General features: G+C 44.8%; 1 protein-coding gene across 1 annotated transcript; it reads right to left on the minus strand.

The window, feature by feature from the left end:
• Positions 1–15,603: 15,603 nt before the first annotated feature.
• On the minus strand, positions 15,604–21,198 carry LOC123120422 (protein DETOXIFICATION 21). Its single transcript, XM_044540413.1, has 9 exons — positions 20,777–21,198; positions 17,413–17,954; positions 17,189–17,275; positions 17,003–17,059; positions 16,673–16,911; positions 16,420–16,538; positions 16,205–16,291; positions 15,950–16,068; positions 15,604–15,882 (listed from the first exon to the last, which is right to left on the minus strand). The coding sequence occupies exons 1-8, from the start codon at positions 21,080–21,082 to the stop codon at positions 15,988–15,990; spliced, it is 1,518 nt and encodes a 505-aa protein (XP_044396348.1). The 5' UTR covers positions 21,083–21,198; the 3' UTR covers positions 15,604–15,882; positions 15,950–15,987.
• Between the last annotated feature and the right edge of the window lie 1,992 nt (positions 21,199–23,190).

Consider the following 23,190-nt stretch of genomic DNA (forward strand, 5'->3'; position numbering starts at 1 on the left):
CCCTCGCCGGAGCCCGTCCCGAGGTACTGCCCGCCGCCGTTGACTTTGCCGGGTTTCGTTAAAAAAAACCCTAGATCGGTTTTTTTTCGGTTTTATTATTTCGCGAGCGTTCACCGAACCGCTCGTTTTAACGAACGCGTTCGTCGGTTTTTCTCTGTTAACGAACGTTCGTTATTTAACCGTTCGTCCGTTTTTCTTTTCGTCGGATTTTCTCGTTATTTTCTCAGATTCGATCTCTGATCAAATCTTCGATTCTGTTTATTTTCTCGCTCGCTTATCGGAATCAGGTGATTCAAGCGCCTAGAGTTTCGTCTCGAAATTCTCTTTCAATTCTCTTTCCGTTTAATCTACTCAAACAAGTTTTTGTTACAGTAAAATTTGACCTAGATCCAGATTAGCAAACGAAGTTTCTTTCTTTCGCCGTTTGACTTTCGTTGCTTCTTTCGAGTTGATTCTTTTTGCAAACCGGAGTTCTTAAGTTGAACTTTCTGGTTGGATCTTTCATTCGAGTTTTACCTGTGCATTAGATGAGTACTGATTGTATGCTTGTTTGTTTGTTTGTGATAGAGTACCCGGAGTGTGCCGCTTGTTACTTCGACTCGCTAGGTTTTGCGGATCATCAGCAAGGCAAGTAACACTTTGATCATATCTTCCATACCCAGTTTTATTGCATTAGATCTATTTCCTCAAACACTTGCATGATTAGGATCTAATTAAATTGTGGGAACTGGGAAGTAGTTGAGGTAGTACCTATTACCTGTTTTCTTATCAAACCCTTGGGAGTTACTTCTACGTTGCTATTATATTGCCATGCTATGCTCGTAGACGTGGATTGGGTTTGAGTGATATCCATGACAGATGTGAGATGTTTATTAATGGTTCAACTTAAGGTGGCAACTAAAACTCACATCTGGGTGGATTGAGGCACCTGGAGAACCCAGTGTTGTCTGTATGTATAAGGTCCGCCACCCAGGCTCAAAGGGATCATAAGATTATTCATGCTAGAAACTTCCGTGTGCAGCCACAAGCTATTATGGGCTCTAGCATAGTTGAGTAGGTTACAAGATCTCTTGAAGAGGTGGACTAGCAGATGTAGGGGAAAGTAGGTGTACCGGTCCATCCAGAGTAAAGAGTGATTTTTTCTGAAAGACTGTGTCTCGGTCATCCGTTTCTCAAACATCATGTAGTGCGAGAATCAAGTGGAGGCGATCGAGTCTTGTGGGGAAAAGTGCGCAAACCTCTGCAGAGTGTATAAACTAATCATGGTTAGCCGTGTCCCCGGTTATGGACAACTTGAGTATCTAGTACCTGGATTATCATTTGAATCTCATCACCGTGAAACTTATAATTAATTTTGTTGGGTTAATGATGACACTTAATTGGGATTGAGTTGGAGGTACCTTCTCAATGTTTCAACCACCATGATAGTTAAATAAAATTCATTCCTTTGAAGTAGGATAAAATTGGCTTTTCGCAAAACTGTAACCATAGAGCTTTCCACCAGCCTTATATGCATGTAGTATAGCATTATTGTTGTTCATTACTCTCTATGTGTTACTTTGCCAGCATATCCTATGTGCTGACCCGTTTTCGGGCTGCAACGTTTCATGTTGCAGACTTTTCAGACGACGAGTAAGGTGCCTTAGGTCGTGGTCTTATACTCAGTGATGCCGTTGGAGTGATGGACTCACTTATCTTCCAAGTCTTCCGCTGTTATCGTTTTAGATGGCCTTAAGCCATGTTTATCATACTTAAACTCTTCGGAGTTATTCGATGTAATAAGTGTGTGATTGCTACTCTGTTATAAATCCTCCATTTGTACTGTGCGTGTCAGCATTACTGATCCAGGGATGACACTGGTGCACAGCAGCACAGGCCATTTGAGGTTTGGTCGCTACAATCTCGATTGTAGTGATACACATATTCATAATATTGAAGCCAAAAGATGCAAAGTTAATAATGATAGTGCAACTTATTTGTGCACTGCCGTTTAGGTCATATTGGTATAAAGCGCATGAAGAAACTCCATGCTGATGGGCTTTTGGAATCACTTGATTATGAATCACTTGATGCTTGCGAACCATGCCTCATGGGCAAGATGACTAAAGACTCCGTTCTCCGGAACAATGGAGCGAGCCACTGACTTGTTGGAAATAATACATACCGATGTATGCGGTTCAATGAGTGTTGAGGCTCACGGCGGGTATCATTGTTTTCTGACCTTCACAGATGATTTGAGCAGATATGGGTATATCTACTTGATGAAACATAAGTCTGAAACATTTGAAAAGTTCAAAGAATTTTAGAGTGAAGTGGAAAATCATCGTAACAAGAAAATAAAGTTTCTACGATCTGATCGTGGAATATTTGAGTTACGAGTTTGGTCTTCAATCGAAACAATGCGGAATAGTTTCGCAACTCACGCCACCTAGAACACCACAGCATAATGGTGTGTCCGAACATCATAACCGTACTATATTAGATATGGTGCAATCTATGATGTCTCTTACTGATTTACCACTATCGTTTTGGGATTATGCATTAGAGACAGCTGCATTCACGTTAAATAGGGCACCATCTAAAATCCTTTGAGACGACACCTTATGAACTGTGGTTTGGCAAGAAACCAAAGTTGTCGTTTCTTAAAGTTTGGGGTTGCGATGCTTATGTGAAAAAGTTTTATCCTGATAAGCTCAAACCCAAATCGGAGAAATGTGTCTTCATAGGATACCCAAAGGAGACAGTTGGGTACACCTTCTATCACAGATCCGAAGGCAAGACATTCGTTGCTAAGAATGGATCCTTTCTAGAGAAGGAGTTTCTCTCGAAAGAAGTGAGTGGGAGGAAAGTAGAACTTAATGAGGTAACTGTACCTGCTCCCTTATTGGAAAGTAGTTAATCACAGAAATCTGTTCCTGTGACTCCTACACCAATTAGTGAGGAAGCTAATGATGATGATCATGTAACTTCAGATCAAGTTACTACTGAACCTCGTAGGTCAACTAGAGTGAGATCCGCACCAGAATGGTTCGGTAATCTTGTTCTGGAGGTCATGTTACTTGACCATGACGAACCTACGAACTATGAGGAAGCGATGATGAGCCCAGATTCCGCGAAATGGCTTGAGGCCATGAAATCTGAGATGGGATCCATGTATGAGAACAAAGTGTGGACTTTGGTTGACTTTCCCGATGATCGGCAAGCCATAGAAAATAAATGGATCTTCAAGAGGAAGACGGACGCTGATAGTAGTGTTACTATCTACAAAGCTAGACTTGTCGAAAAAGGTTTTTGACAAAGTTCAAGGTGTTGACTACGATAAGATTTTCTCACTCGTAGTGATGCTTAAGTCTGTCCGAATCATGTTAGCAAATTGCCAAATTTTATGAAATCTAGCAAATGGATGTCAAGACTGCATTCCTGAATGGATTTTTGGAAGAAGAGTTGTATATGATGCAACCTGAAGGTTTTGTCGATCCTAAAGGTGCTAACAAAATGTGTAAGCTCCAGCGATCCATCTATGGACTGGTGCAAGCATCTCGGAGTTGGAATATACGCTTTGATGAGTTGATCAAAGCAGATAGTTTTATACAGACTTGTGGTGAAGCCTGTATTTACAAGAAAGTGAGTGGGAGCACTACACCATTTCTGATAAGTATATGTGGATGACATATTGTTGATCGAAAATAATGTAGAATTTTCTGGAAAGCATAAAGGAGTATCTGAAAGGAGTTTTTCAAAGAAATACCTCGGTGAAGCTGCTTACATATTGAGCATCAAGATCTATAGAGATAGATCAAGACGCTTGATAAGCTTTTTCAATGAGTACATACCTTGACAAGATTTTGAAGTAGTTCAAAATGGAACAGTCAAAGAAAGAGTTCTTGCCTGTGTTACAAGGTGTGAAATTGATTAAGACTCAAAGCCTGACCATGACAGAAGATAGAGAGAGAATGAAAGTCATTCCCTATGCCTCAGCCATAGGTTCTTTAAAGTATGCCATGCTGTGTACCAGATCTATTGTATACCATACACTGAGTTTGTCAAGGGAGTGCAATAGTGATCTAGGAGTAGATCACTGGACAACGGTCAAAATTATCCTTAGTGGAATAAGGATATGTTTCTCGATTATGGAGGTGACAAAAGGTTCGTCGTAAAGGGTTACGTCAATGCAAGTTTTGACACTGATCCAGATGACTCTAAGTCTCAATCTGGATACATATTGAAAGTGGGAGCAATTAGCTAGAGTAGCTCCGTGCAGAGCATTGTTGACATAGAAATTTGCAAAATACATACGGATCTGAATGTTGCAGACCCGTTGACTAAACTTCGCTCACAAGAAAAACATGATCACACCTTAGTACTCTTTGGGTGTTAATCACATGGCGATGTGAACTAGATTACTGACTCTAGTAAATCCTTTGAGTGTTGGTCACATGACGATGTGAATTATGGGTGTTAATCACATGGTGATGTGAACTATTGGTGTTAAATCACATGGCGATGTGAACTAGATTATTGACTCTAGTGCAAGTGGGAGACTGAAGGAAATATGCCCTAGAGGCAATGATAAAGTTATTATTTATTTCCTTATTTCATGATAAATGTTTATTATTCATGCTAGAATTGTATTAACCGGAAACTTAGTACATGTGTGAATACAGAGACAAACAGAGTGTCACTGCCTCTACTTGACTAGCTCGTTGAATGAAAGATGGTTAAGTTTCCCAGCCATAGACATGAGTTGTCATTTGATTAACGAGATCACATCATTAGAGAATGATGTGATTGACTTGACCCATTCCGTTAGCTTAGCACTTGATCGTTTAGTATGTTGCTATTGCTTTCTTCATGACTTATACATGTTCCTATGACTATGAGATTATGCAACTCCCGTTTACCGGAGGAACACTTTGTGTGCTACCAAACGTCACAACGTAACTGGGTGATTATAAAGGTGCTCTACAGGTGTCTCCGAAGGTACTTCTTGAGTTGGCATATTTCGAGATTAGGATTTGTCACTCCGATTGTCGGAAAGGTATCTCTCGGCCCACTCGGTAATACACATCACTATAAGCCTTGCAAGCATTGTAACTAATGAGTTAGTTGCGGGATGATGTATTACGGAACGAGTAAAGAGACTTGCCGGTAACGATATTGGACTAGGTATTGAGATACCGACAATCGAACCTTGGGCAAGTAACATACCGATGACAAAGGGAACAACGTATGTTGTTATGCGGTTTGACCGATAAAGATCTTCGTAGAATATGTGGGAGCCAATATGAGCATCCAGGTTCCGCTATTGGTTATTGACCGGAGACGTGTCTCGGTCATGTCTACATAGTTCTCGAACCCGTAGGGTCCGCACGCTTAAAGTTCTGTGACGATCGGTATTATGAGTTTATGTGATTTGATGTACCGAAGGTAGTTCGGAGTCCCGTATGAGATCGGGGACATGACGAGGAGTCTCGAAATGGTCGAGACGTAAAGATCGATATATTGGACAACTATATTCGGACATCAGAAAGGTTCCGAGTGATTCGGGTATTTTCGGGGGTATCGGGGAGTTACGGGAATATGAGGAAGAAGTAATGGGCCTCATGGGCCAAGTGGTGGAAGAGAGGAGGCAGGGCGCGCGGCCCCCCTAGCCCAAACCGAATTGGACTTGGGGGCCGGCCCCCCTTTCCTCCTTTTCCTCCCTCTCCTTCCTTCTCCTTCTCCTCCTTCCTTTCCTCCTCCTAGTAGGAGTAGGAAAGGGGAGTCCTACTCCTACTAGGAGGAGGACTCCTCCTCCTGGCGCGCCCTACAGGGGCCGGCCGGCCTCCCCCCTTGCTCCTTTATATACGGGGGCAGGGGGCACCCTAGAACACACAAGTTGATCTGTTGATCTCTCCCAGCCGTGTGCGGTGCCCCCCTCCACCATATTCCACCTCGGTCATATAGTAGCGGTGCTTAGGCGAAGGCCTGCGTTGGTAGGAACATCATCATCATTATCACGCCGTCGTGCTGACGGAACTCTCCCATGAAGCTCTGCTGGATCGGAGTTCGCGGGACGTCATCGAGCTGAACGTGTGCTGAACTCGGAGGTGCCGTACGTTCGGTACTTGGATCGGTCGGATCGTGAAGACGTACGACTACATCAACCGCGTTGTGCTAACGCTTATGCTTTCGGTCTATGAGGGTACGTGGACATACTCTCCCCTCTCGTTGCTATGCATCACCATGATCCTGCGTGTGCGTAGGAATTTTTTTGAAATTACTACGTTCCCCAACAACATCTTAGTAGTAGAATGCAACGAACGATTATAAGCAAATTCAATATGAGGCAAGCATTCTTCCCACATTTTCTTATTATTCTTCAAAACAACCCTAAGCATAGTAGACAATGTTCTATTGACTACTTCAGTTTGTCCATCAGTTTGGGGGTGACATGTAGTACTAAAAAGCAGTTTAGTCCCCAACTTAGCCCATAAACATCTCCAAAAGTGGCTAAGAAATTTAGTATCACGATCTGAAACGATAGTATTTAGCACATTAACAGCATCATCGCTTTTATGACATGGTATAGAGTGTGCCATTTTCGAGAATCTATCCACGACAACGAATATGCTATCCCTCCCCTTCTTTGTTCGAGGTAAACCTAAAACAAAGTCCATAGATATATCCTCCCAAGGAACACTAGGTACAGGCAAAGGCATATATAAACCATGAGGATTGAGTCGTGACTTAGCTTTTTGACATGTAGTGCAGCGAGCAACAAAACGCTCAACATCCCGTCTCATCTTTGGCCAAAAGAAATGTGTAGCAAGTATATCCTCCGTCTTCTTCACGCCAAAGTGTCCCATTAGTCCTCCTCCATGCGCCTCCTGCAACAACAAAAGACGAACGGAGCTAGCTGGAATGCATAGCTTGTTAGCACGGAACACAAATCCATCATTAACGACGAACTTGTTCCACATTCTTCCTTGTTTACAATTCTGCATTACATCTTTAAAATCAGCATCATGCACATATTGACCTTTGATGGTCTCCAAACCAAATATTTCGAAGTCAAGTTGTGAAAGCATAGTATAGCGACGAGACAATGCATCACAATAACATTTTCTTTACCCTTCTTGTGTTTAATGACCTAAGGGAAAGTCTCAATGAATTCAACCCATTTAGCATGTCTACGATTCAGTTTAGCTTGACTTTTAATATGTTTCAAATATTCATGATCAGAAAGTATAACAAATTCTTTGGGCCATAAATAGTGTTGCCATGTTTCTAAAGTTCGAACAAGAGCATATAATTCTATATCATAAGTAGAATAATTCAGACTAGGCCCACTCAATTTTCAGAAAAGTATGCAACAGGTTTGCCATCTTGTAATAACACACCTCCTAATCCAATCCCACTAGCATCACATTCAAGCTCAAAAGTCTTATTAAAATCAGGAAGTTGGAGTAAAGGAGCATGTGTCAACTTATCTTTCAATACCGTGAAGGCTTCTTCCTGTGTGGTACCCCAAACAAAAGGGACATCCTTCTTTGTAAGCTCATTGAGAGGTGCAGCAATGGTGCTAAAATCTCTCACAAAACGCCTATAGAAACCAGCGAGTCCAAGAAAACTCCTCACTTGTGTGACCGTTTTGGGCTGCAGCCAACTCTCAATAGCTTCAATCTTGGCTTTATCAACTTCAATTCCCTGTGGAGTAACAACATAGCCAAGAAAAGATACTGGGTCGGTGCAAAAGGTGCACTTCCCAAGGTTACCAAACAAACGTGCATCACGTAGAGCAATAAAAACAGCACGTAAATGTTCCAAATGTTCTTCCAAAGATTTGCTATAAATCAATATATCATCAAAATAGACTACCACAAATCGTCCAATGAAAGCACGTAAAACTTCGTTCATTAGTCTCATGAAAGTACTAGGTGCATTAGTTAACCCAAAAGGCATGACTAACCACTCATATAAACCAAACTTAGTTTTAAATGTTGTTTTCCATTCATCTCCCAATTTCATATGAATTTGATGGTATCCACTACACAAATCAACTTTGGAGAATATTGTAGAGCCACTCAATTCATCAAGCATATCATCTAGCCTAGGAATAGGATGACGATAACGAATAATAATATTATTAATGCCTCTACAATCAACACACATACGCGACGTACCATCCTTTTAAGGCACTAGTATAATAGGAACAACACAAGGACTAAGAGATTCGCGTATATATCCTTTGTCGAGCAGCTCCTGTACTTGACGCATAATCTCCCTCGTCTCCTCTGGATTGGTACGGTATGGTGCACGGTTGGGTAGCGATGCACCGGGAATTAAGTCAATTTGATGCTCAATCCCTCGAATAGGTGGTAATCCTGGTGGCATGTCTTGTGGAAAACGTCAGCGAACTCCTGCAAAATGTTAGTGACAGCAGAGGCAAAGAGGAAGGAACGTCCTCGAATGAAAATAATGCCTCTTTGCACACAAAAGCATAGCAAACAGATTTGCTAAAATCTAGCTTATCAATATCAGATTTTGTGGCAAGTAAACATGCACTTTTCAATTTAATTTCAGAAGCAACACTAGATGGTTTATTATTAGGTTTCATTTGTTGCTCAAATTCTTTTGCCACAATCTGATTTTCACTCTTATTTTTCCCCTGTTTTGCTTTACTAGCTCTATTAATATCATCTTTCAAAATGGAATCAGGAGTCATAGGAAGCAAAATAATATTTTTATCCTTATGAACAAGAGTATACTGATTGTTTCTACCATGGTGTACATAATTTTTATCAAATTGCCATGGTCTACCAAGTAATAAGGAACATGCTTGCATAGGTACCACATCACAATCAACATAATCATCATATGTAGAGATACTAAAATGCACACGAATAGTACGTGTTACCTTAACCTTGCCGCTGTTGTTGAACCATTGGATGTAGTAAGGATGTGGATGTGGTCTTGTGGTGAGAGATAACTTCTCCACCATCTCCATGCTAGCCAAGTTGTTGCACCTCCCTCCATCTATGATGACGCGAATAGAACGGTCCTTCACAACTCCCTTTGTATGGAACAAATTATGCCTCTGATTTTGCTCAGCTTGTGTAACCCGCACACTCAAAACACGTTGAGCAACCAAACATTCATACCTATCAGCATCTTCAGGAGCCATGTATTGCGTCTCATGATCAGAATCATCTCCACCGTGTTCTTCACGTGTAATAAGAGCCAAAGTCTCCTCATCATAGTCACTAGCGGACTCATACCCACCATCCTCAGTAGCAATCATCACACGCTGAGATTTGCATTCTCTCGCATAATGACCTCTTCCCTTACAACGACGACAAATAATATCACTTGTGTGCCCTGTTGATGCCATGAAAGAAGAAGAGCTCTGTGCAGGCCCGGCAGGCGTGCTCTTGGCAGATAGTGGTGGTTGTGCCTGCTTTCTTATATCACGGTTGGAGGTGGCACCTGATGGAGGTGATGGTGCAGTGGAAGTAGAGGATGCACGTGGTGTCCATGACGAAGGTCGACCTGTAGAAAAGTTAGTTCACGCCAATGCCTGTCGATCCTGCACTTCACGTTCAGCTTTACAAGCAAGATGGAATAAACGAGTGATATTATTACTCTCCTTATACTCTAGAATGGTCTGGATCTCTCTATTTAATCCACCCATAAAACGTGCAAGCATAGCTTCATTATCCTCAACAATACCACATCTAATCATGCCAGTTTGAAATTCCTGATAATATTCCTCTACAAAAAAAATTCCTTGTCTTAAACGCTGCAATTTTTGAAGTAATTCACGTTGATAATATGGTGGAACCCAACGAGTACGCATAGCAGTTTTCAAAGCAGCCCAAGTAGTTGGAATATTATTCGGGTATAATCTACGATGTTCAAACCACCACACACACAAGCAAAACTAGTGAAAGCACAAAGTGCGGCAGCAACACGTCTCTCCTCGGGATATTCTAAACATGTAAATTGTTGTTCGATTTCTAACTCCCAAATAAGATATATATCATGAACATATCTACCCTCAAATGGTGGAATATTCAATTTTAGTTTAGGAAGATGGTCATGATCTCGTACCTGAGGGAGAGCCCTACCATTGTGATTATTTGCATGTGGACGACCTAGTGGTTGTGGTGCTGGTGGTTGCACGTAGTTCTGATTTTGATCAACCTCATCCTCGTAATCTCCCGCATAATCATCCTCCCCCTCATCAGCAGCAGGAGCCACAGAAGTATCAACAACAGCACCAACAGTTTGGCCAGGCTGAAGAGGGACACGACTCGCTCGGCGGAGGGCTGTTTCGCGATGTGGAGGTAGTCATTGTTGTTGTTGTTGTTGTTGTTGCAGAGGTGCGGCAGGTGCAACCGGTGGTGGAAGACGCGCAAGCAGTTCATTAAATCTGTTATCGAGCTTTGTTTCGAACGTCTTCTCAAGGCCAATGATCTTCTCCATGGCCTCTTTAAAATTGTTCAGCACATCTTGCACCTGTTCAGTCATCATTTGCTGAAACTTATCATGAAGCTCCTTGTTCGTTAAGTTCTCCCAGTCAATCTCGTCGGCTTGTGATCCTGGCATGGTTAGCAGCAATAGAAACACACAAGAATATGATCCTATAGACTACTAACAAGTGGTGGTGGTGGTGGGTGTCACAAATCCGTCAAGCAACTCTCAAATTCTTACCAGTTCTTACCCAGCAGCACGCGGTGATCGGCAACCGATGTAGTCAAAACTCTCAAAGCTTGGATAAAGCGATTACCAGGGAGAGTCAAACGCACGATGTAGATGTATGTGGAGTTGGGAAGGCTTATAATATGGTAGCAAAAAGGGTCAGCAATAATCAATTCAGAGATGCAAAGTTGAATAAACGCTCAACGACAGTACTGTACTGGTCCTAGGCTAGACCGTGCTAGAGACGCGAGCCTAGAACACTAACAAAATCACGGCGCTGCACGTAAACAAGGGAAAAGCACACTCTGGATTTTTTCGCTCTTTTTTGGCGCTCCTTTTTTTGCGAAAAATCACTATAATGGCGAGTGTCTCAAAACTCTTCTCAGGTCAAAATGACAGGATGGGCATGAAATTTTTTGATTATTTTTTTTCAGAAATCAGGGCAGCGACGACGAAAAAGTGCGACAAAAAATCACTATGATGGCACGTGGCTCAAAAGACTCAGAAAAGCCTAAAAATAGGATAGGGAAAAAATATTTTTGATCGCCAAAATTTTGGCCTAAAAACTGCCCGGGGGTCTCCAGGTTTTTTTTCTCGAGACCTACTCAGGCAAGGAAACACGAAACGGAAAAAAGATGGATCTCGAAAACAAACCTAATATGAAAAGAACTCGGATTGGTGGTGGATATATGGTGGTAGGATATAGCAGCGGTGGTGGTATATGGTAGCAGTGGTGGTATATGGATACAAATCGGTGGTGGTATATGGATACGGATTCAGAGCGGTGGCGGATAAGCGGTGGTGGTAGATGGCAGGGGCGATGATGATGGCGCGGCGGCGGCGTGACAACTTATGACCAGAACTCGAAACTCTAAAAGACTAGACTCTAAGACCAGCAACTTGACACGACAATGCAACCGCAAATTCAACAAAGCAAAAACCCTAAAAAGATTATGCAAAGGCTCAGATTGGTTTGGATATGATGAACTAACCCTAATTTTTTTGTGGCCTTTTCGTGGACTATAGGTATGAAAAACAGACTCGATCTAAACTAAGAAAAACTGTAAAATCTCACCGAGCAACCTGGAAATCTAATACCACTTGATAGAGGTAAAGGTGTCCCGTCTTTCGATGAGATGGTGGCTATCGTTTTGGAGGAAGTCGACTTTGACGATCCGACTACGAACGTGCGAGGACGTCGTGCCTTAGCAATCGCTAAACCAACTCCGAGAGGTTATTGACCACGCCGGAGCACGATCAACCTGACCACGAAGGTCTGTTTCCTGCAAGCAAACGAAGAACAAGCAAGAAACTAAGATTACAATCTGGATATTGCGAATATAAGAGGAAAGCTTTATTGATCAAGGTGGGGTTCTGTGACGCCTTTGTCTGGTCGTTGAACACAAACGAAGTACGCGAAGTTGCAGCTATGGCGAACTTTAATCTAAACAAAACCCAAAGTCTAAACGGTGCCCTAAGGGCTGTATATATGGAGGAAGAGGGGGGAATTTCGTGGCCCTTGGGGAAGGGGTCCGAAACCAACCCTATCTCTTGTTTCCCCACACATACGGACTCTAAAAACAGCCTATACTTATGTATTTCGAAATTACATGGGCCTGGCCCAATAATAAGGTGATGCACCACCTAGATAGCCTCTGGGCGAAATTTATGAAGTGGCATCTTGTATATTTCGTCCAAGGATTCATGCACTCCTTATGGTGGCTTCAAAGTCCTGAAATCATCACTTGTAACTCCGTTCTTGTTCCCCTTGCACATGCCATCAACTCCATGCTTGTTCTTGCTCCAATGTTCATCCTTCTCCAAGCTAGGCCCTTCATTTGTAAGCAAAACAAATGTATCCAATTTAGGCAGCATCATATTCTCATGAACATTAGAATCATTACCAAGAAACGAAAGTACCTGGTAATTTAATTGGCGTGCGCGAGCTCTAGTAATTGGTCCAGTATATGTAACAGTAGGGGCTGTGGGTGTAACAATGGTATTGATGTCCTGATCACACATAAACCAAGATCAGTTGCCTCTACAAGATATCCAAAAATATTCTTCACACCAACCCAACACCTTTCCATTGGTGATGCATTTGTATCTATCTGACAATTCACTTCTGATAATATTTCATACCTGGTGCAGTTTGCTAGATACATTAGTGCTTCATTGCACCATGATATGGAGACTCAGTTCCAATACCCCTTCATCACCGCCCTTAGGTATAAATGAGTATTTATCTGTATTAATCAAGAGATCTCACAACCTAATTTCTTTGATGGATGTGATTTATCCATGTTGAACTTTTCAACAATCTTCTGGATAAATGCAGATCGATGAACAAGTATTCTCGAAGGAATATGCTCAAGTTCCAAACTCAATCAAAGTTTGGTCTCAACCAAATATTTCATCTGAAACTACGTCTTAAGATAATTTGTGTGTCTGGTGTATTTCTTGTGTAGTGCCGATGATAATCAAATCATCAACATACACAAATGATGCAAAATCCTTCTTTGAATTTCTGGATGAGCATATATGAGGAATCATCATTTTTTGAGTAACTCTTCTAACAAAGGAACCCACTTCAGTCGGTTATACCACATTCATCCCGACTGCTTTAAGCCATATAATGACTTTTGAAGCTTTACACAATACATGTTACAATTAGCTTTCTAATTCAGTATCTTCGTTCCCTCAGGAACTATCATAGAGATATCTGAATCAAGTGACTCATACAACTATGCAGTCAGGACATCCATCAGTTGAATATACAAAATTAATATTCATTGCAATAATATCAAATATCAGAACATCGTTCTGCTAATAACATGAGAATATGTTTCATCTCTTAAAACGACGACGGGTCTCTACGTGAACCCCTGTGCTACAATCCTCACTTCGTATCTTACCACCTCACTGTGTTCGTTCTTCTCATGAACAAAAAACTCATCTTGCTCGCCCACCGAGCAAATTCAGAAGGGTGGGTATTACTGATCAAGTCAACACTCATCTTCTTGAGAGCGAGCTCAATTTATCCTCAATTGCTACCTTACTTGGGTCAACCAAAGCGCTCAAGGCACTCAACCATGCATGGACTGAGGTTTTGGATCCAATCCAAACTCTTTTGCAATTCTCAAGGATAAACAAGAGTCGAGAAAATGTTGTCTTTCTATTATAATTCTCCTGAATCCACATAAATACTGAAGATTTATTCAATACCTAAGGACAGGGTATCGGACAACTCACAAATGTAGGGGATCTATTGTAGCCCTTTTTGATAAGTAACAGTGTCAAATCGAACAAGGAGCAGAAGCAATTGGTCAGTATATTTCATCTAATCTCACGTCAGCCCAGCCCGTACAATCTGTAAAATCAGCGCGTACGTCTAGCAAAGCCCGTTCGTCATTCTTGCCAGTCGGTGCCCTGGCCCTTCGTCGAAGCTCTCCTCGACGGTGCCTTCCCACGGTCCTTGACTTGGTGTTGGGGATCGCCGTGACGCGCCGGCCAGCCATGCTTCTAGGCAGCGCTCATACGCCGAGGCTCTCTTAGCGCCACCCCTTGGAGATCGCTTGGCTCGTAGTGTGGACAGTTGCGTCTTCCCCCTCGCTCCGGTTGAGCAGGATCTCCTTGCTGCTATGCTCTCGGCTAGGCCGGTGGGCATCGATCCGTGGCCTAATGATCCTATGCTTGATGAAGCAATGGCGCCTTTGCCTCAGGTTTTGCCTGTCATCCTTGGTCCTAGGGACCGCTTCGCTTGGGGCGATGACATGTGGTTCAGCCATGGTGCCTCGTCCGTAGGGAGTGAGGAATATGTTGATCCTATGTGCTCGGAGGCTACTCTTCTGTCGCCACACCATGGAGGCTCCTCCTCGTCTTCTGTGGTGCACTCCCTTGTACGTCTGATGCCGAGTCCAGAGGAGCCGCTCGGTTTCAACGCGCCTGATGTTCTGGTTGAGCCTATGGATGAGGTGTGCAATGTTGTTGCGAAGGTGGCGCAAACTAAAGCGGCACCACTATCTCTGGAGGATTTTCTCAGCAAGGTTACTTGTTCGCTCCCACAACCTCTGCTTGGGACCCCAGTGCCTTCGCATGGGGAGAAGAATGGCGGGCAACGGAGCGGGCGTCTGGATAAGAAGAACAAGGCGTGCAACATCCCGACATCCAAGCGTGCAGAGTATAGAATGTTGGAGGCTTTTGATGAGTTGCCGGAGGTCAGCAAAGCAGAGGGGCCAGAGCAAAAGATGCAAGCATACCTGGACATGTACAAAAAACCGCTCTCACCGCAAGTGATCGAGGCGTTGAGCTCTTTGGCGAGGATCGCTGGGAAGTCAAAGTTGGACCTGTCAGGATGTTTTCCACCTGATAATGTTAGCACATGATTCTTTGAGACCGAGTCAGAAGAGTCTTTCGATATGGACAGTTTCCCTTCGGCGAGTGGCAATTATCTTGGTTGCACTTGAGCCTCGCCTAACTGCCTTGGGCTTGGGTGCTTTGGTGTCTGACTCTGATGATGTCCCTTGATGCTGCAGTTGTCTTGTCCCTGTCCCTGTCCCCAAGTTCTAGTGCCTTTTTTCTCGTTTTCTTTTTTTCTTTCTTTTTGGGTTTTCATTCGGTTTTCCCTGATTAGCCGAGAATGTTAGGTTTTCGGGTCCGGTTTTCCTTATAAACTGGACCAACTCTCTTCTTCTCAATGAAATGCAGGAACCCCCTGCCCCTTTCGAGGTGTTCTCGAAAAAAAAAGCCCGCCCGTCAGAGAGAAATCTCGGATAGTCTTTATGCCTAACTGATTGTTTGATAATTACACCAAGATACCTGATGACAAGACCAAGCGAATGCAATGGATATAGAAACACCATGTTTACTAATCACAACCAAAATCAATCAATACAAAACAACACTAGTGCCACCAGCCCACAGCGATCCAAGGCATATTTTACATGCTGAAGGAGTAGTAGAAATTACAGAAAATCAAGTGCCCCTTGAGTAATACACCATCTATTCCTAAATATAAGACGTTTTTGCAGTTTAAATTGAACTGCCAAAATGTATAATATTCAGAAACAGAGATAGTATGTTCTTCCTTCTCTAGTGGAGCCTGCGTCACTGACTCACTGTTACCGTTTGCTCGATCTTGAGGAACAACCTCCGACATGTCTGCGCCTACAAATGTTCCATCCATTCATTCTTGACATACTGAAAGAACCGTAGTTAACCTCTGAAACGCCGCGAACTCCGATCAAGCAGAGTATGCATGTTCTACCTTGATGCCGATTCATTACTTGTGCCGGATTTCTAATCTTATGGACTTGACCTTGAATCTGACTTTCCATTGTTCCCGTCCATGTACCATCTCTTCAATCTCTCCTGAGTAACCTCCACCTGAAATGATAGAATAGAAACCATAATTGAGTACATCTCCTACTCATGAAGAATTCTCTTCAGTAGATAAGTCATATGAGGACTTTACTTAACAATGTTTGATCACAGTGATGATCGAACAGTTAACCAAGCTAACCTGCTTATCCCAGTCGGTCCTAATTGTTATGAACAGAAGCACAATTGTTTGGACCAGTGTCCCGAGAAGCATGCCAACCCAAATGCCCTGTAACAACAACCAAGGAGAGTTAGGACCACAACATAGATCCAGGAGGCACAAGGACAAATGATTTTAGTAACTAGTAGTCGACTGATAGATACAACAGCAATGTCCAAAATAATCATTCATCTTACCTTCACATGATATCCAAGAACATAACCTAGGATTGCTCCAAGAGGGATACCAATCAAGTAATATGTTGTGATGTTAACATAGGCAACGACACTTTGCCAACCCGCACCAACAGCAACACCTATCAAACAGCAATTTATAGTATCAGTAAATCAAATGACCTTTCATCAGTATGACAGGCAAATCGTTTGCCTCGTTTCGAAAAAAAGTAAGCCGACCAGAAGATTTGGAATTTAGTCAAATGCTAAAGCAAACCTGATAGCACTGGTTGAACACTGTTCAGCAAGATGGAGAAGGCCAGAAGAGGTGACAGGTCAGCAACTAAGGCAGCTACCTCCTCACTCGTGGTAAATATGTAGGAAAGCTTCCCACGGAAGAAAAGAAAGAACACGAACAACACAAGGCCAATTGAGAAAGAAGTGGCGACGACATTTAAGATGGCGAACTTGGCCCTTTTTGCACTTCCTGCTCCGAGCTCATTTGCCACACGCACTCTATAGCACACAAAATCATTATCATCAAAAATCTGAAAACTGATTCAGTCACATGATACGAGTAACAGAGAGCTCTAAATCAACAAGTTACCCTGTTGCAGCCAAAAAGCCGATAGAGATCATCATCTCCCAACCATTGATGTTAAGGCTGCAGATTTCACAGATAGAAACCAGAGTACCTAATTAGTTGATATGCAATGGCAGGGAAACAATATGAAACAATGCAATGACAATATGAAATGATGAACTGTGAAGTAAAGTAATAAGTATGTATTACCATATTGAAAGAGCGTCAAGTGCACTCTCTGCATTCTTCATGTACCCGGTCAGGAGCACCAGTATGGTGCTGTACCACAATTCCAAACTGAAAAGGCAAATGGCAAAAAAAAATGCATTATTGACAAGGACGGTGAAGTATAAAATGTCGACCCACACTTGGTGAGTAGGTACACTTAGGCAGCTGAAATAGTATATATAGTGAAAGCTCAAGTTTGTTCGTACAAGAGCATCACACCAGAGGACAGAGAGAGCTTGAAGATAGGGACGAGGTCGGTGAGTGCTGTGAAGGAGAACCCCGTCCACGTGAGAGGGCAGCCACCGAAGAGGACGAAGATGAGCTGCCCGAACGCAGGAATCCACATGGCGATGACCATGGAGGTCATGACCCCGGCGAGCCCAAGGTGCAGCTTGACGGTCAGGAGCCACGACAGGAACAGGTGGAGGCCGAGGTTGACGAAGGCGAGGTAGGTGATGATCATGTTCTTGCTCTGCGCCTGCAGGTACATCTGCAGCGTGAAGTTGAAGACGCTGGCGAACATGACGGGGATGTACCAGATGGAGATGGTGCCAGCGACGGCGCTGATGGTGGGGTCCTGGCCGATGAAGACGAGCAGCGGCTCGGTGAATATGAAGATGGGGAGCATGAGCACGGCGCAGCCGCTTAGGATGATCCAGGACCGCTGCAGGTAGATGCCCATCATGTGGTACTGCTTCGCCCCGTACGACTGCCCGCACAACGTCTCCAGCGCGCTCGCCATGCCCAGCTGCATTCAGTTTACGCACGTTATTAGTAGTTGTGTTTGAGATCATCAGACTTTTCTGGGTTGAGACAAATTTGTTTCTGATGCAGTGAAGACTCTGAAATCTCTGAACTGGTGCAATGCCACTGGTCTACCGGACAAAGAGCGCATGGTATTAAGTAGTAGTAACCCAGACCGGCTCAGGATGTAAAATGGAAGAAAAATCCAATGGGGTTGTTTTAACCGAAAAAGGCTTTCGCCCCACTTTATAAATAAAGCAAATCGCCAAGAGCACATACAAGGACTAGTTCAGAACACACACCCAAGTCGCACAACAATAAATCCAGAGGTACTGCTGAGGACACAGCTCAACAAGCCCAAAACACACACGAAATAAGAGACAGGCTCAGCCGGGGCCAAGGCCGGAGAGCAAACAGACGACTAATCAGGCTCAGGCGGAGGCGGCGGTGGTGGCGGCGACAGGCGGACGGCCATCGAGCGGAGGTCGGCGATGAAGGCGGAGATGGCGTCCCGGTCCCGAGGGCGGCTAAGCGGCCGCCAGAGCTGCAAGTAACCAGACAGTTTGAAGAGAGCGTCAGTAGATCGTCGAAGAGGGGAGCGCTGAATCACAAGCTTATTGCGAATAGTCCAGAGCGTCCACGTGAGGGCCCTAATCTCAAGCCACCTAATGTGGCGAGAGGACAGCGGGGAGGCCTGTAGCTCGGTGAAGAGGTCGGGGAAGTTGGAGTGGCACCAATCCCCACCAACCGCCTCTCTAAAGCAGCTCCACACGAACTGAGCAGACACGCAGGAGAAGAATATGTGGTTCGAGTCTTCGGGGGTATCACATAGGGGGCAGAGGCCAGAGCCCGGGCCATTGCGCTTGCGGACCTCAACTCCAGACGGCAGCCGGTCGCGGATCCATTGCCACATGAAGATCCGGATTTTAAGGGGAAGGCGAATGGACCATACCGCCTGGAGGGGCGGCGGGGCGGAGGATGGGGCGATAGCCGCGTAAAGGGACTTGGTGGAGAATTGACCCGAAGGCTCAAGGCGCCACCGAACCTCATCCGGGCCAGCATCGACAGCCGGCTCATGGAGAGCAATACAATCAAGAAGCTCATGCCAAGCGGCCACTTCCGGGGGCCCAAATGGCCTCCGGAACGCGAGGCGCCCTAAGTCAATAAGGGCCTGTTGAATTGAGATTGTAGGGACTACAGCGATGGAGAAGAGGTCGGGGAAGCGGGCCGCGAATGGAGCGTCACCCGCCCATCGGTCAAACCAGAACAAGGTCGCTGCTCCCGATCCGACCGAGATAGAAGTCCCAATGCGGAGGACGGGGAGCAGTTGGATGACCGACTGCCAGAACTGGGATCCACCCGAACGTTGACAGAAGGCCAGAGGCTGGCCACGCAAGTATTTATTCCGGATGATGTCTAACCACAGACCGCCATGCCCTTGTGAGATGCGCCAGAGCCAGCGGGAGAGGAGGGCAATGTTCATGCGCTTCGAGCACATGATGCCAAGGCCTCCCTGCTCCCGGGGCTTGCAGATGTCGGGCCAACTAACCATATGATACTTCTGCTTGTTATTGTCCCCAGCCCAATAGAAGCGCGATTGGATTTTAGCGATCTCGTGATGGAGGGTCTCGTGGAGGCTGTAGAAGCTCATAAGGAATAAGAGGAGACTAGAGAGCGAGGAGTTGATGAGAATCGTCCGGGCCGCCTTCGAGAGCTACCGACCCTGCCAAGGCTCAATGCGCGTTTGCAACTTGGTCACCGCAGGACGAAGGTCCGCCACAGTGAGCCGAGAGTCACTAATGGGCGTTCCCAGGTAGGTCGTTGGGAAGGAACCCAGGCGGCAATTGAGGCGGTTGGCAATGTCAAGGGCCTCAGCCGGAGAATAGCCCATCACCATCACATCGCTCTTGTCGAAGTTGATCTTAAGACCAGACATTTGTTGGAAGCAGAGGAGGAGGAATTTAAGGCTAGCGATGTCCGTATCCGAGCCTTCGACCATGATGATGGTGTCGTCAGCGTACTGGAGTAGGGAGATGCCAACGCCCCAGTCAAGTGGGGGGTGATTCCACAAATATGGCCCGCGGCCTTAGCCTTGTCCAAAATGGCCGCAAGAGCATCAACCACCATATTAAACAGGAACGGGGAGAATGGATCACCCTGCCTCACCCCGCAGAAAGTGGGGAAGTAGGGGTCGATCTCCCTATTGATGTTAACGGCAGTGCGACCACACGAGACCATCTGCATAACCCGCGTCACCCACCGGTCATCGAAGCCTTTCCGCAGGCTTTGACATGGGGTTGTTTTCGCTGAAAGAAAAATCCTATGGGGTTTGTCCCGCTTTGACATGAGCAGTGACTTGAAAGTACTACGTTTACCAGAACTACTTTACTTTTGGTGTACAAGTCGACAGCAAACTGGAGTTTGATTTGCCAAAAATGAAGAATACGGTGCCAAGCATGGACCACGATACAGTTGGCGTATATATTTGCGCGCACATTTCCTATCAATATCATGTCGTGTCACATCATGGGTATCAAAATGTGCTACTTGCACATAGAGAAACCGTGTTCTATTTGCGAGGAAACACTGTTCTTAATTCTTATTCTGCCCCGTTGTTTGTATGTTAATGATGATGTTGAAACTGTCTAGGGACTGAAGCAGGGGCGCACTCCTGGTTTGGTTCTACAAATTTAATCAGTTTTTGTGTATATACAGTAGTACTAAAAAATTAAGCAGTTCAGTTATGGTCAAGCCTTAATTCTTTGTCAGATTGAAGCAGATCATGATGTTGGCAAAAAGGAAGAAGCAAACCAGGAAGGTGATTACCAGTATGCCGTTGCTGAAGCGCATGAGCACGGTGGAGACGAGGGCGTAGGCGGCGAGCTCGGTGGGGCCGATGTGGCCGATGAAGGCCTGGCTGATCACGGTGACCCCGAAGGTGGAGAAGCGCGTGCAGATGGACGGCCCCGCCACCGCCCACAGCTTCCGGTTCTCCTCCAGCAGCTGACGCCCCAGCCCCACCTCCTCCTCTTCCGCCCCTCCGTCGCCGACCATGTCACCCCCGCCATTCTCCGCCGCCGCCGGCCTGGGCTCCAGCAGCGGGGCCTGGCTCTCCTCCTCCCTCTTCTCCATTGGCTGAAAGGGTCAGTGAATCAGCCACGTCTATCGTAGAATCTTGGAGAGAATCTGATCAAGGCGCGGATTTGGCACACGCAGCCAGGCCTAACAACGGGCAGCCGTCTTTATAGAAGAGTCGGCGAGAGAGACAGTTCGCTGGTGTCGGGGGCGTGCGTGCGTGGTACTGGTAGATGCGACGCGAGGACGAGTTTGCCCCTGTGGCGCCTTCTGCTCCTTGGTTGGTAGGGAGGGCAGGACGGGCAGATCGGGCGTATGCGCCCGGCCATTGGTCACCGGCGTTTACACGCCCCGCGGTTCAAGCCAACCTTAACCTGTGGCGTTCCACGGTTCCAGCGCGCGGTCTGGGCGCTGGCACGTAGACGCCTGGACCTCGCCGGTCGTGGCAGTGGCACTGTCGCTAGCTCTCGTCAGTACGCACGCCGGCCGTCCAACGCAGCAGCTGAACACGTTGGGTGACGGCTCACGACGAGATTCATTGATGGCCCGCATATGGGGGCGGCTAGTCCCGAACATTTAATATTTTTTTGCGAGAGAAACATTTAATTGGTCATACATATATTATAAACTTGTATACTGTTTTATCAATTCCTGAAAATACTACTCCCGTGCAGTCGAGGCGTGGGCTGCGGCCGAAAATTCCGCAATCCAGCTCCCGCACCCATCCTCCGATTTCCACGGATCAATCCACGATGGCACGTCTTCCTCCGATTTGTTTTCTCCCCTCATTTTTTTTATTGGAACTTTCTCGTCTCGTTTATGTCCAAGGATTTGCACGCAAACTCATCCCACGCCTCCGTCTTAGCTGGCCGATCGCCCCAGCATTTATGGTCATACATATAGTGTTATATACTACTTCTGTGTATTTATCAATTCCTTGTATCCCACCATGCTCCAACTTTAAAAAAAAAATCACATTTAGATGTTTCAAAAAAAAAATCTGTAGATGTTCACCAGACATATGTCTACAAACTCTAAACAATTCAGATCAAAATTCAAAATACTCATTGAGAAACAAAAATGACAAATCTAGAATGAATAGTGTCAAAAGAAGACAAAACATGACCTATGTCAGGAATGACACTATTCACATATAGATTTGTATTTTTTTGTTTCTTGATGTATATTTTGAATTATAATCTAATTCTTTTAGGGGTTATAGACATATGTCTTGTGAACACCCACAAGTTTTTTCAGAAATTTTTGAAACATCAAAATGTGACTTTTCAAAATGTATAACATGGGATCATGTGAAAGGTGGTATCACTTGATATCCAGCCATATGTACTACTCCTACTAATTTTTTATTCTGAAAAAACACAGTGCATATAGTTTTATCCTAAGCCAAACTTTAAAAAACTTCATAGAAAAAAATACTAATATAGTGCATATAGGTTCCGGTACAAAGACACTACTAGTCACCCACAAGCACTAATCTATAGTTCCCGTACAAAGATTGAACACAAGAGATGAACTAGGGTTTGAGACAAAATGGTGCTGTTGAAGATGTTGATGGAGATTGCCCTCCCCAAGATGGGAGAGTTGTTGGCGATGATGATGACGATGATTGCCCCCTCCGGGAGGGAAGTTCCCCCGGCGGAATCACTCCGCCGGAGGGCAAAAGTGGTCCTGCCCAAGTTCCGCCTCGAGACGGCGGCGCTCCATCCTGGAAGTCCTCTCCTTATTTTGTCTAGGTCAAAATGACTTATATACCAGAAGATGGGCACCGGATGTGGGCCGGGCTGAGCACAACCCCAGGCGCGCCCTGGTGTCTTTGTGCTCACCAGGTGGCCCCCCTCCGGTGGTTATTTTCTCCAGTATTTCTTATTTATTCCATAAAAAATCCTCACGAAGTTTCAGCTTCTTTGGAGTTGTGCAGAATAGGTGGCTTGACATAGCTTTTTTAGTCCAGATTTCCAGCTACCGGAATTCTCCCTCTTTGTGTGAACCTTGCGTATTATGAGAGAAAAGGCATTAGAATTACTCCAAAAAACATTATTATGCATAGAAACATTATAAATAACAATAGGTAAACATGATGCAAAATGGAGGTATCAAGATTAGAGTGAAGAAATAGAAACGCTAGAAAACTAAGTCATCACAGA

The sequence above is a fragment of the Triticum aestivum genome, chromosome 5D (assembly GCF_018294505.1).
Source record: "Triticum aestivum cultivar Chinese Spring chromosome 5D, IWGSC CS RefSeq v2.1, whole genome shotgun sequence".
NCBI classification, from domain to species: Eukaryota; Viridiplantae; Streptophyta; class Magnoliopsida; order Poales; family Poaceae; genus Triticum; species Triticum aestivum.

Bases quoted from the DNA above. Each gene is read 5' to 3' on its own strand.
- LOC123120422 (XM_044540413.1), bottom strand. From the start codon at position 21,082: ATGGAGAAGAGGGAGGAGGAGAGCCAGGCCCCGCTGCTGGAGCCCAGG. The intron at 17,060-17,188 runs GTAATACATACT...TGAAATCTGCAG, and splicing joins CTTGACGCTCTTTCAATATG to CCTTAACATCAATGGTTGGG. The intron at 16,912-17,002 runs GTAACTTGTTGA...TGTGTGCTATAG, and splicing joins GGCTTTTTGGCTGCAACAGG to AGTGCGTGTGGCAAATGAGC.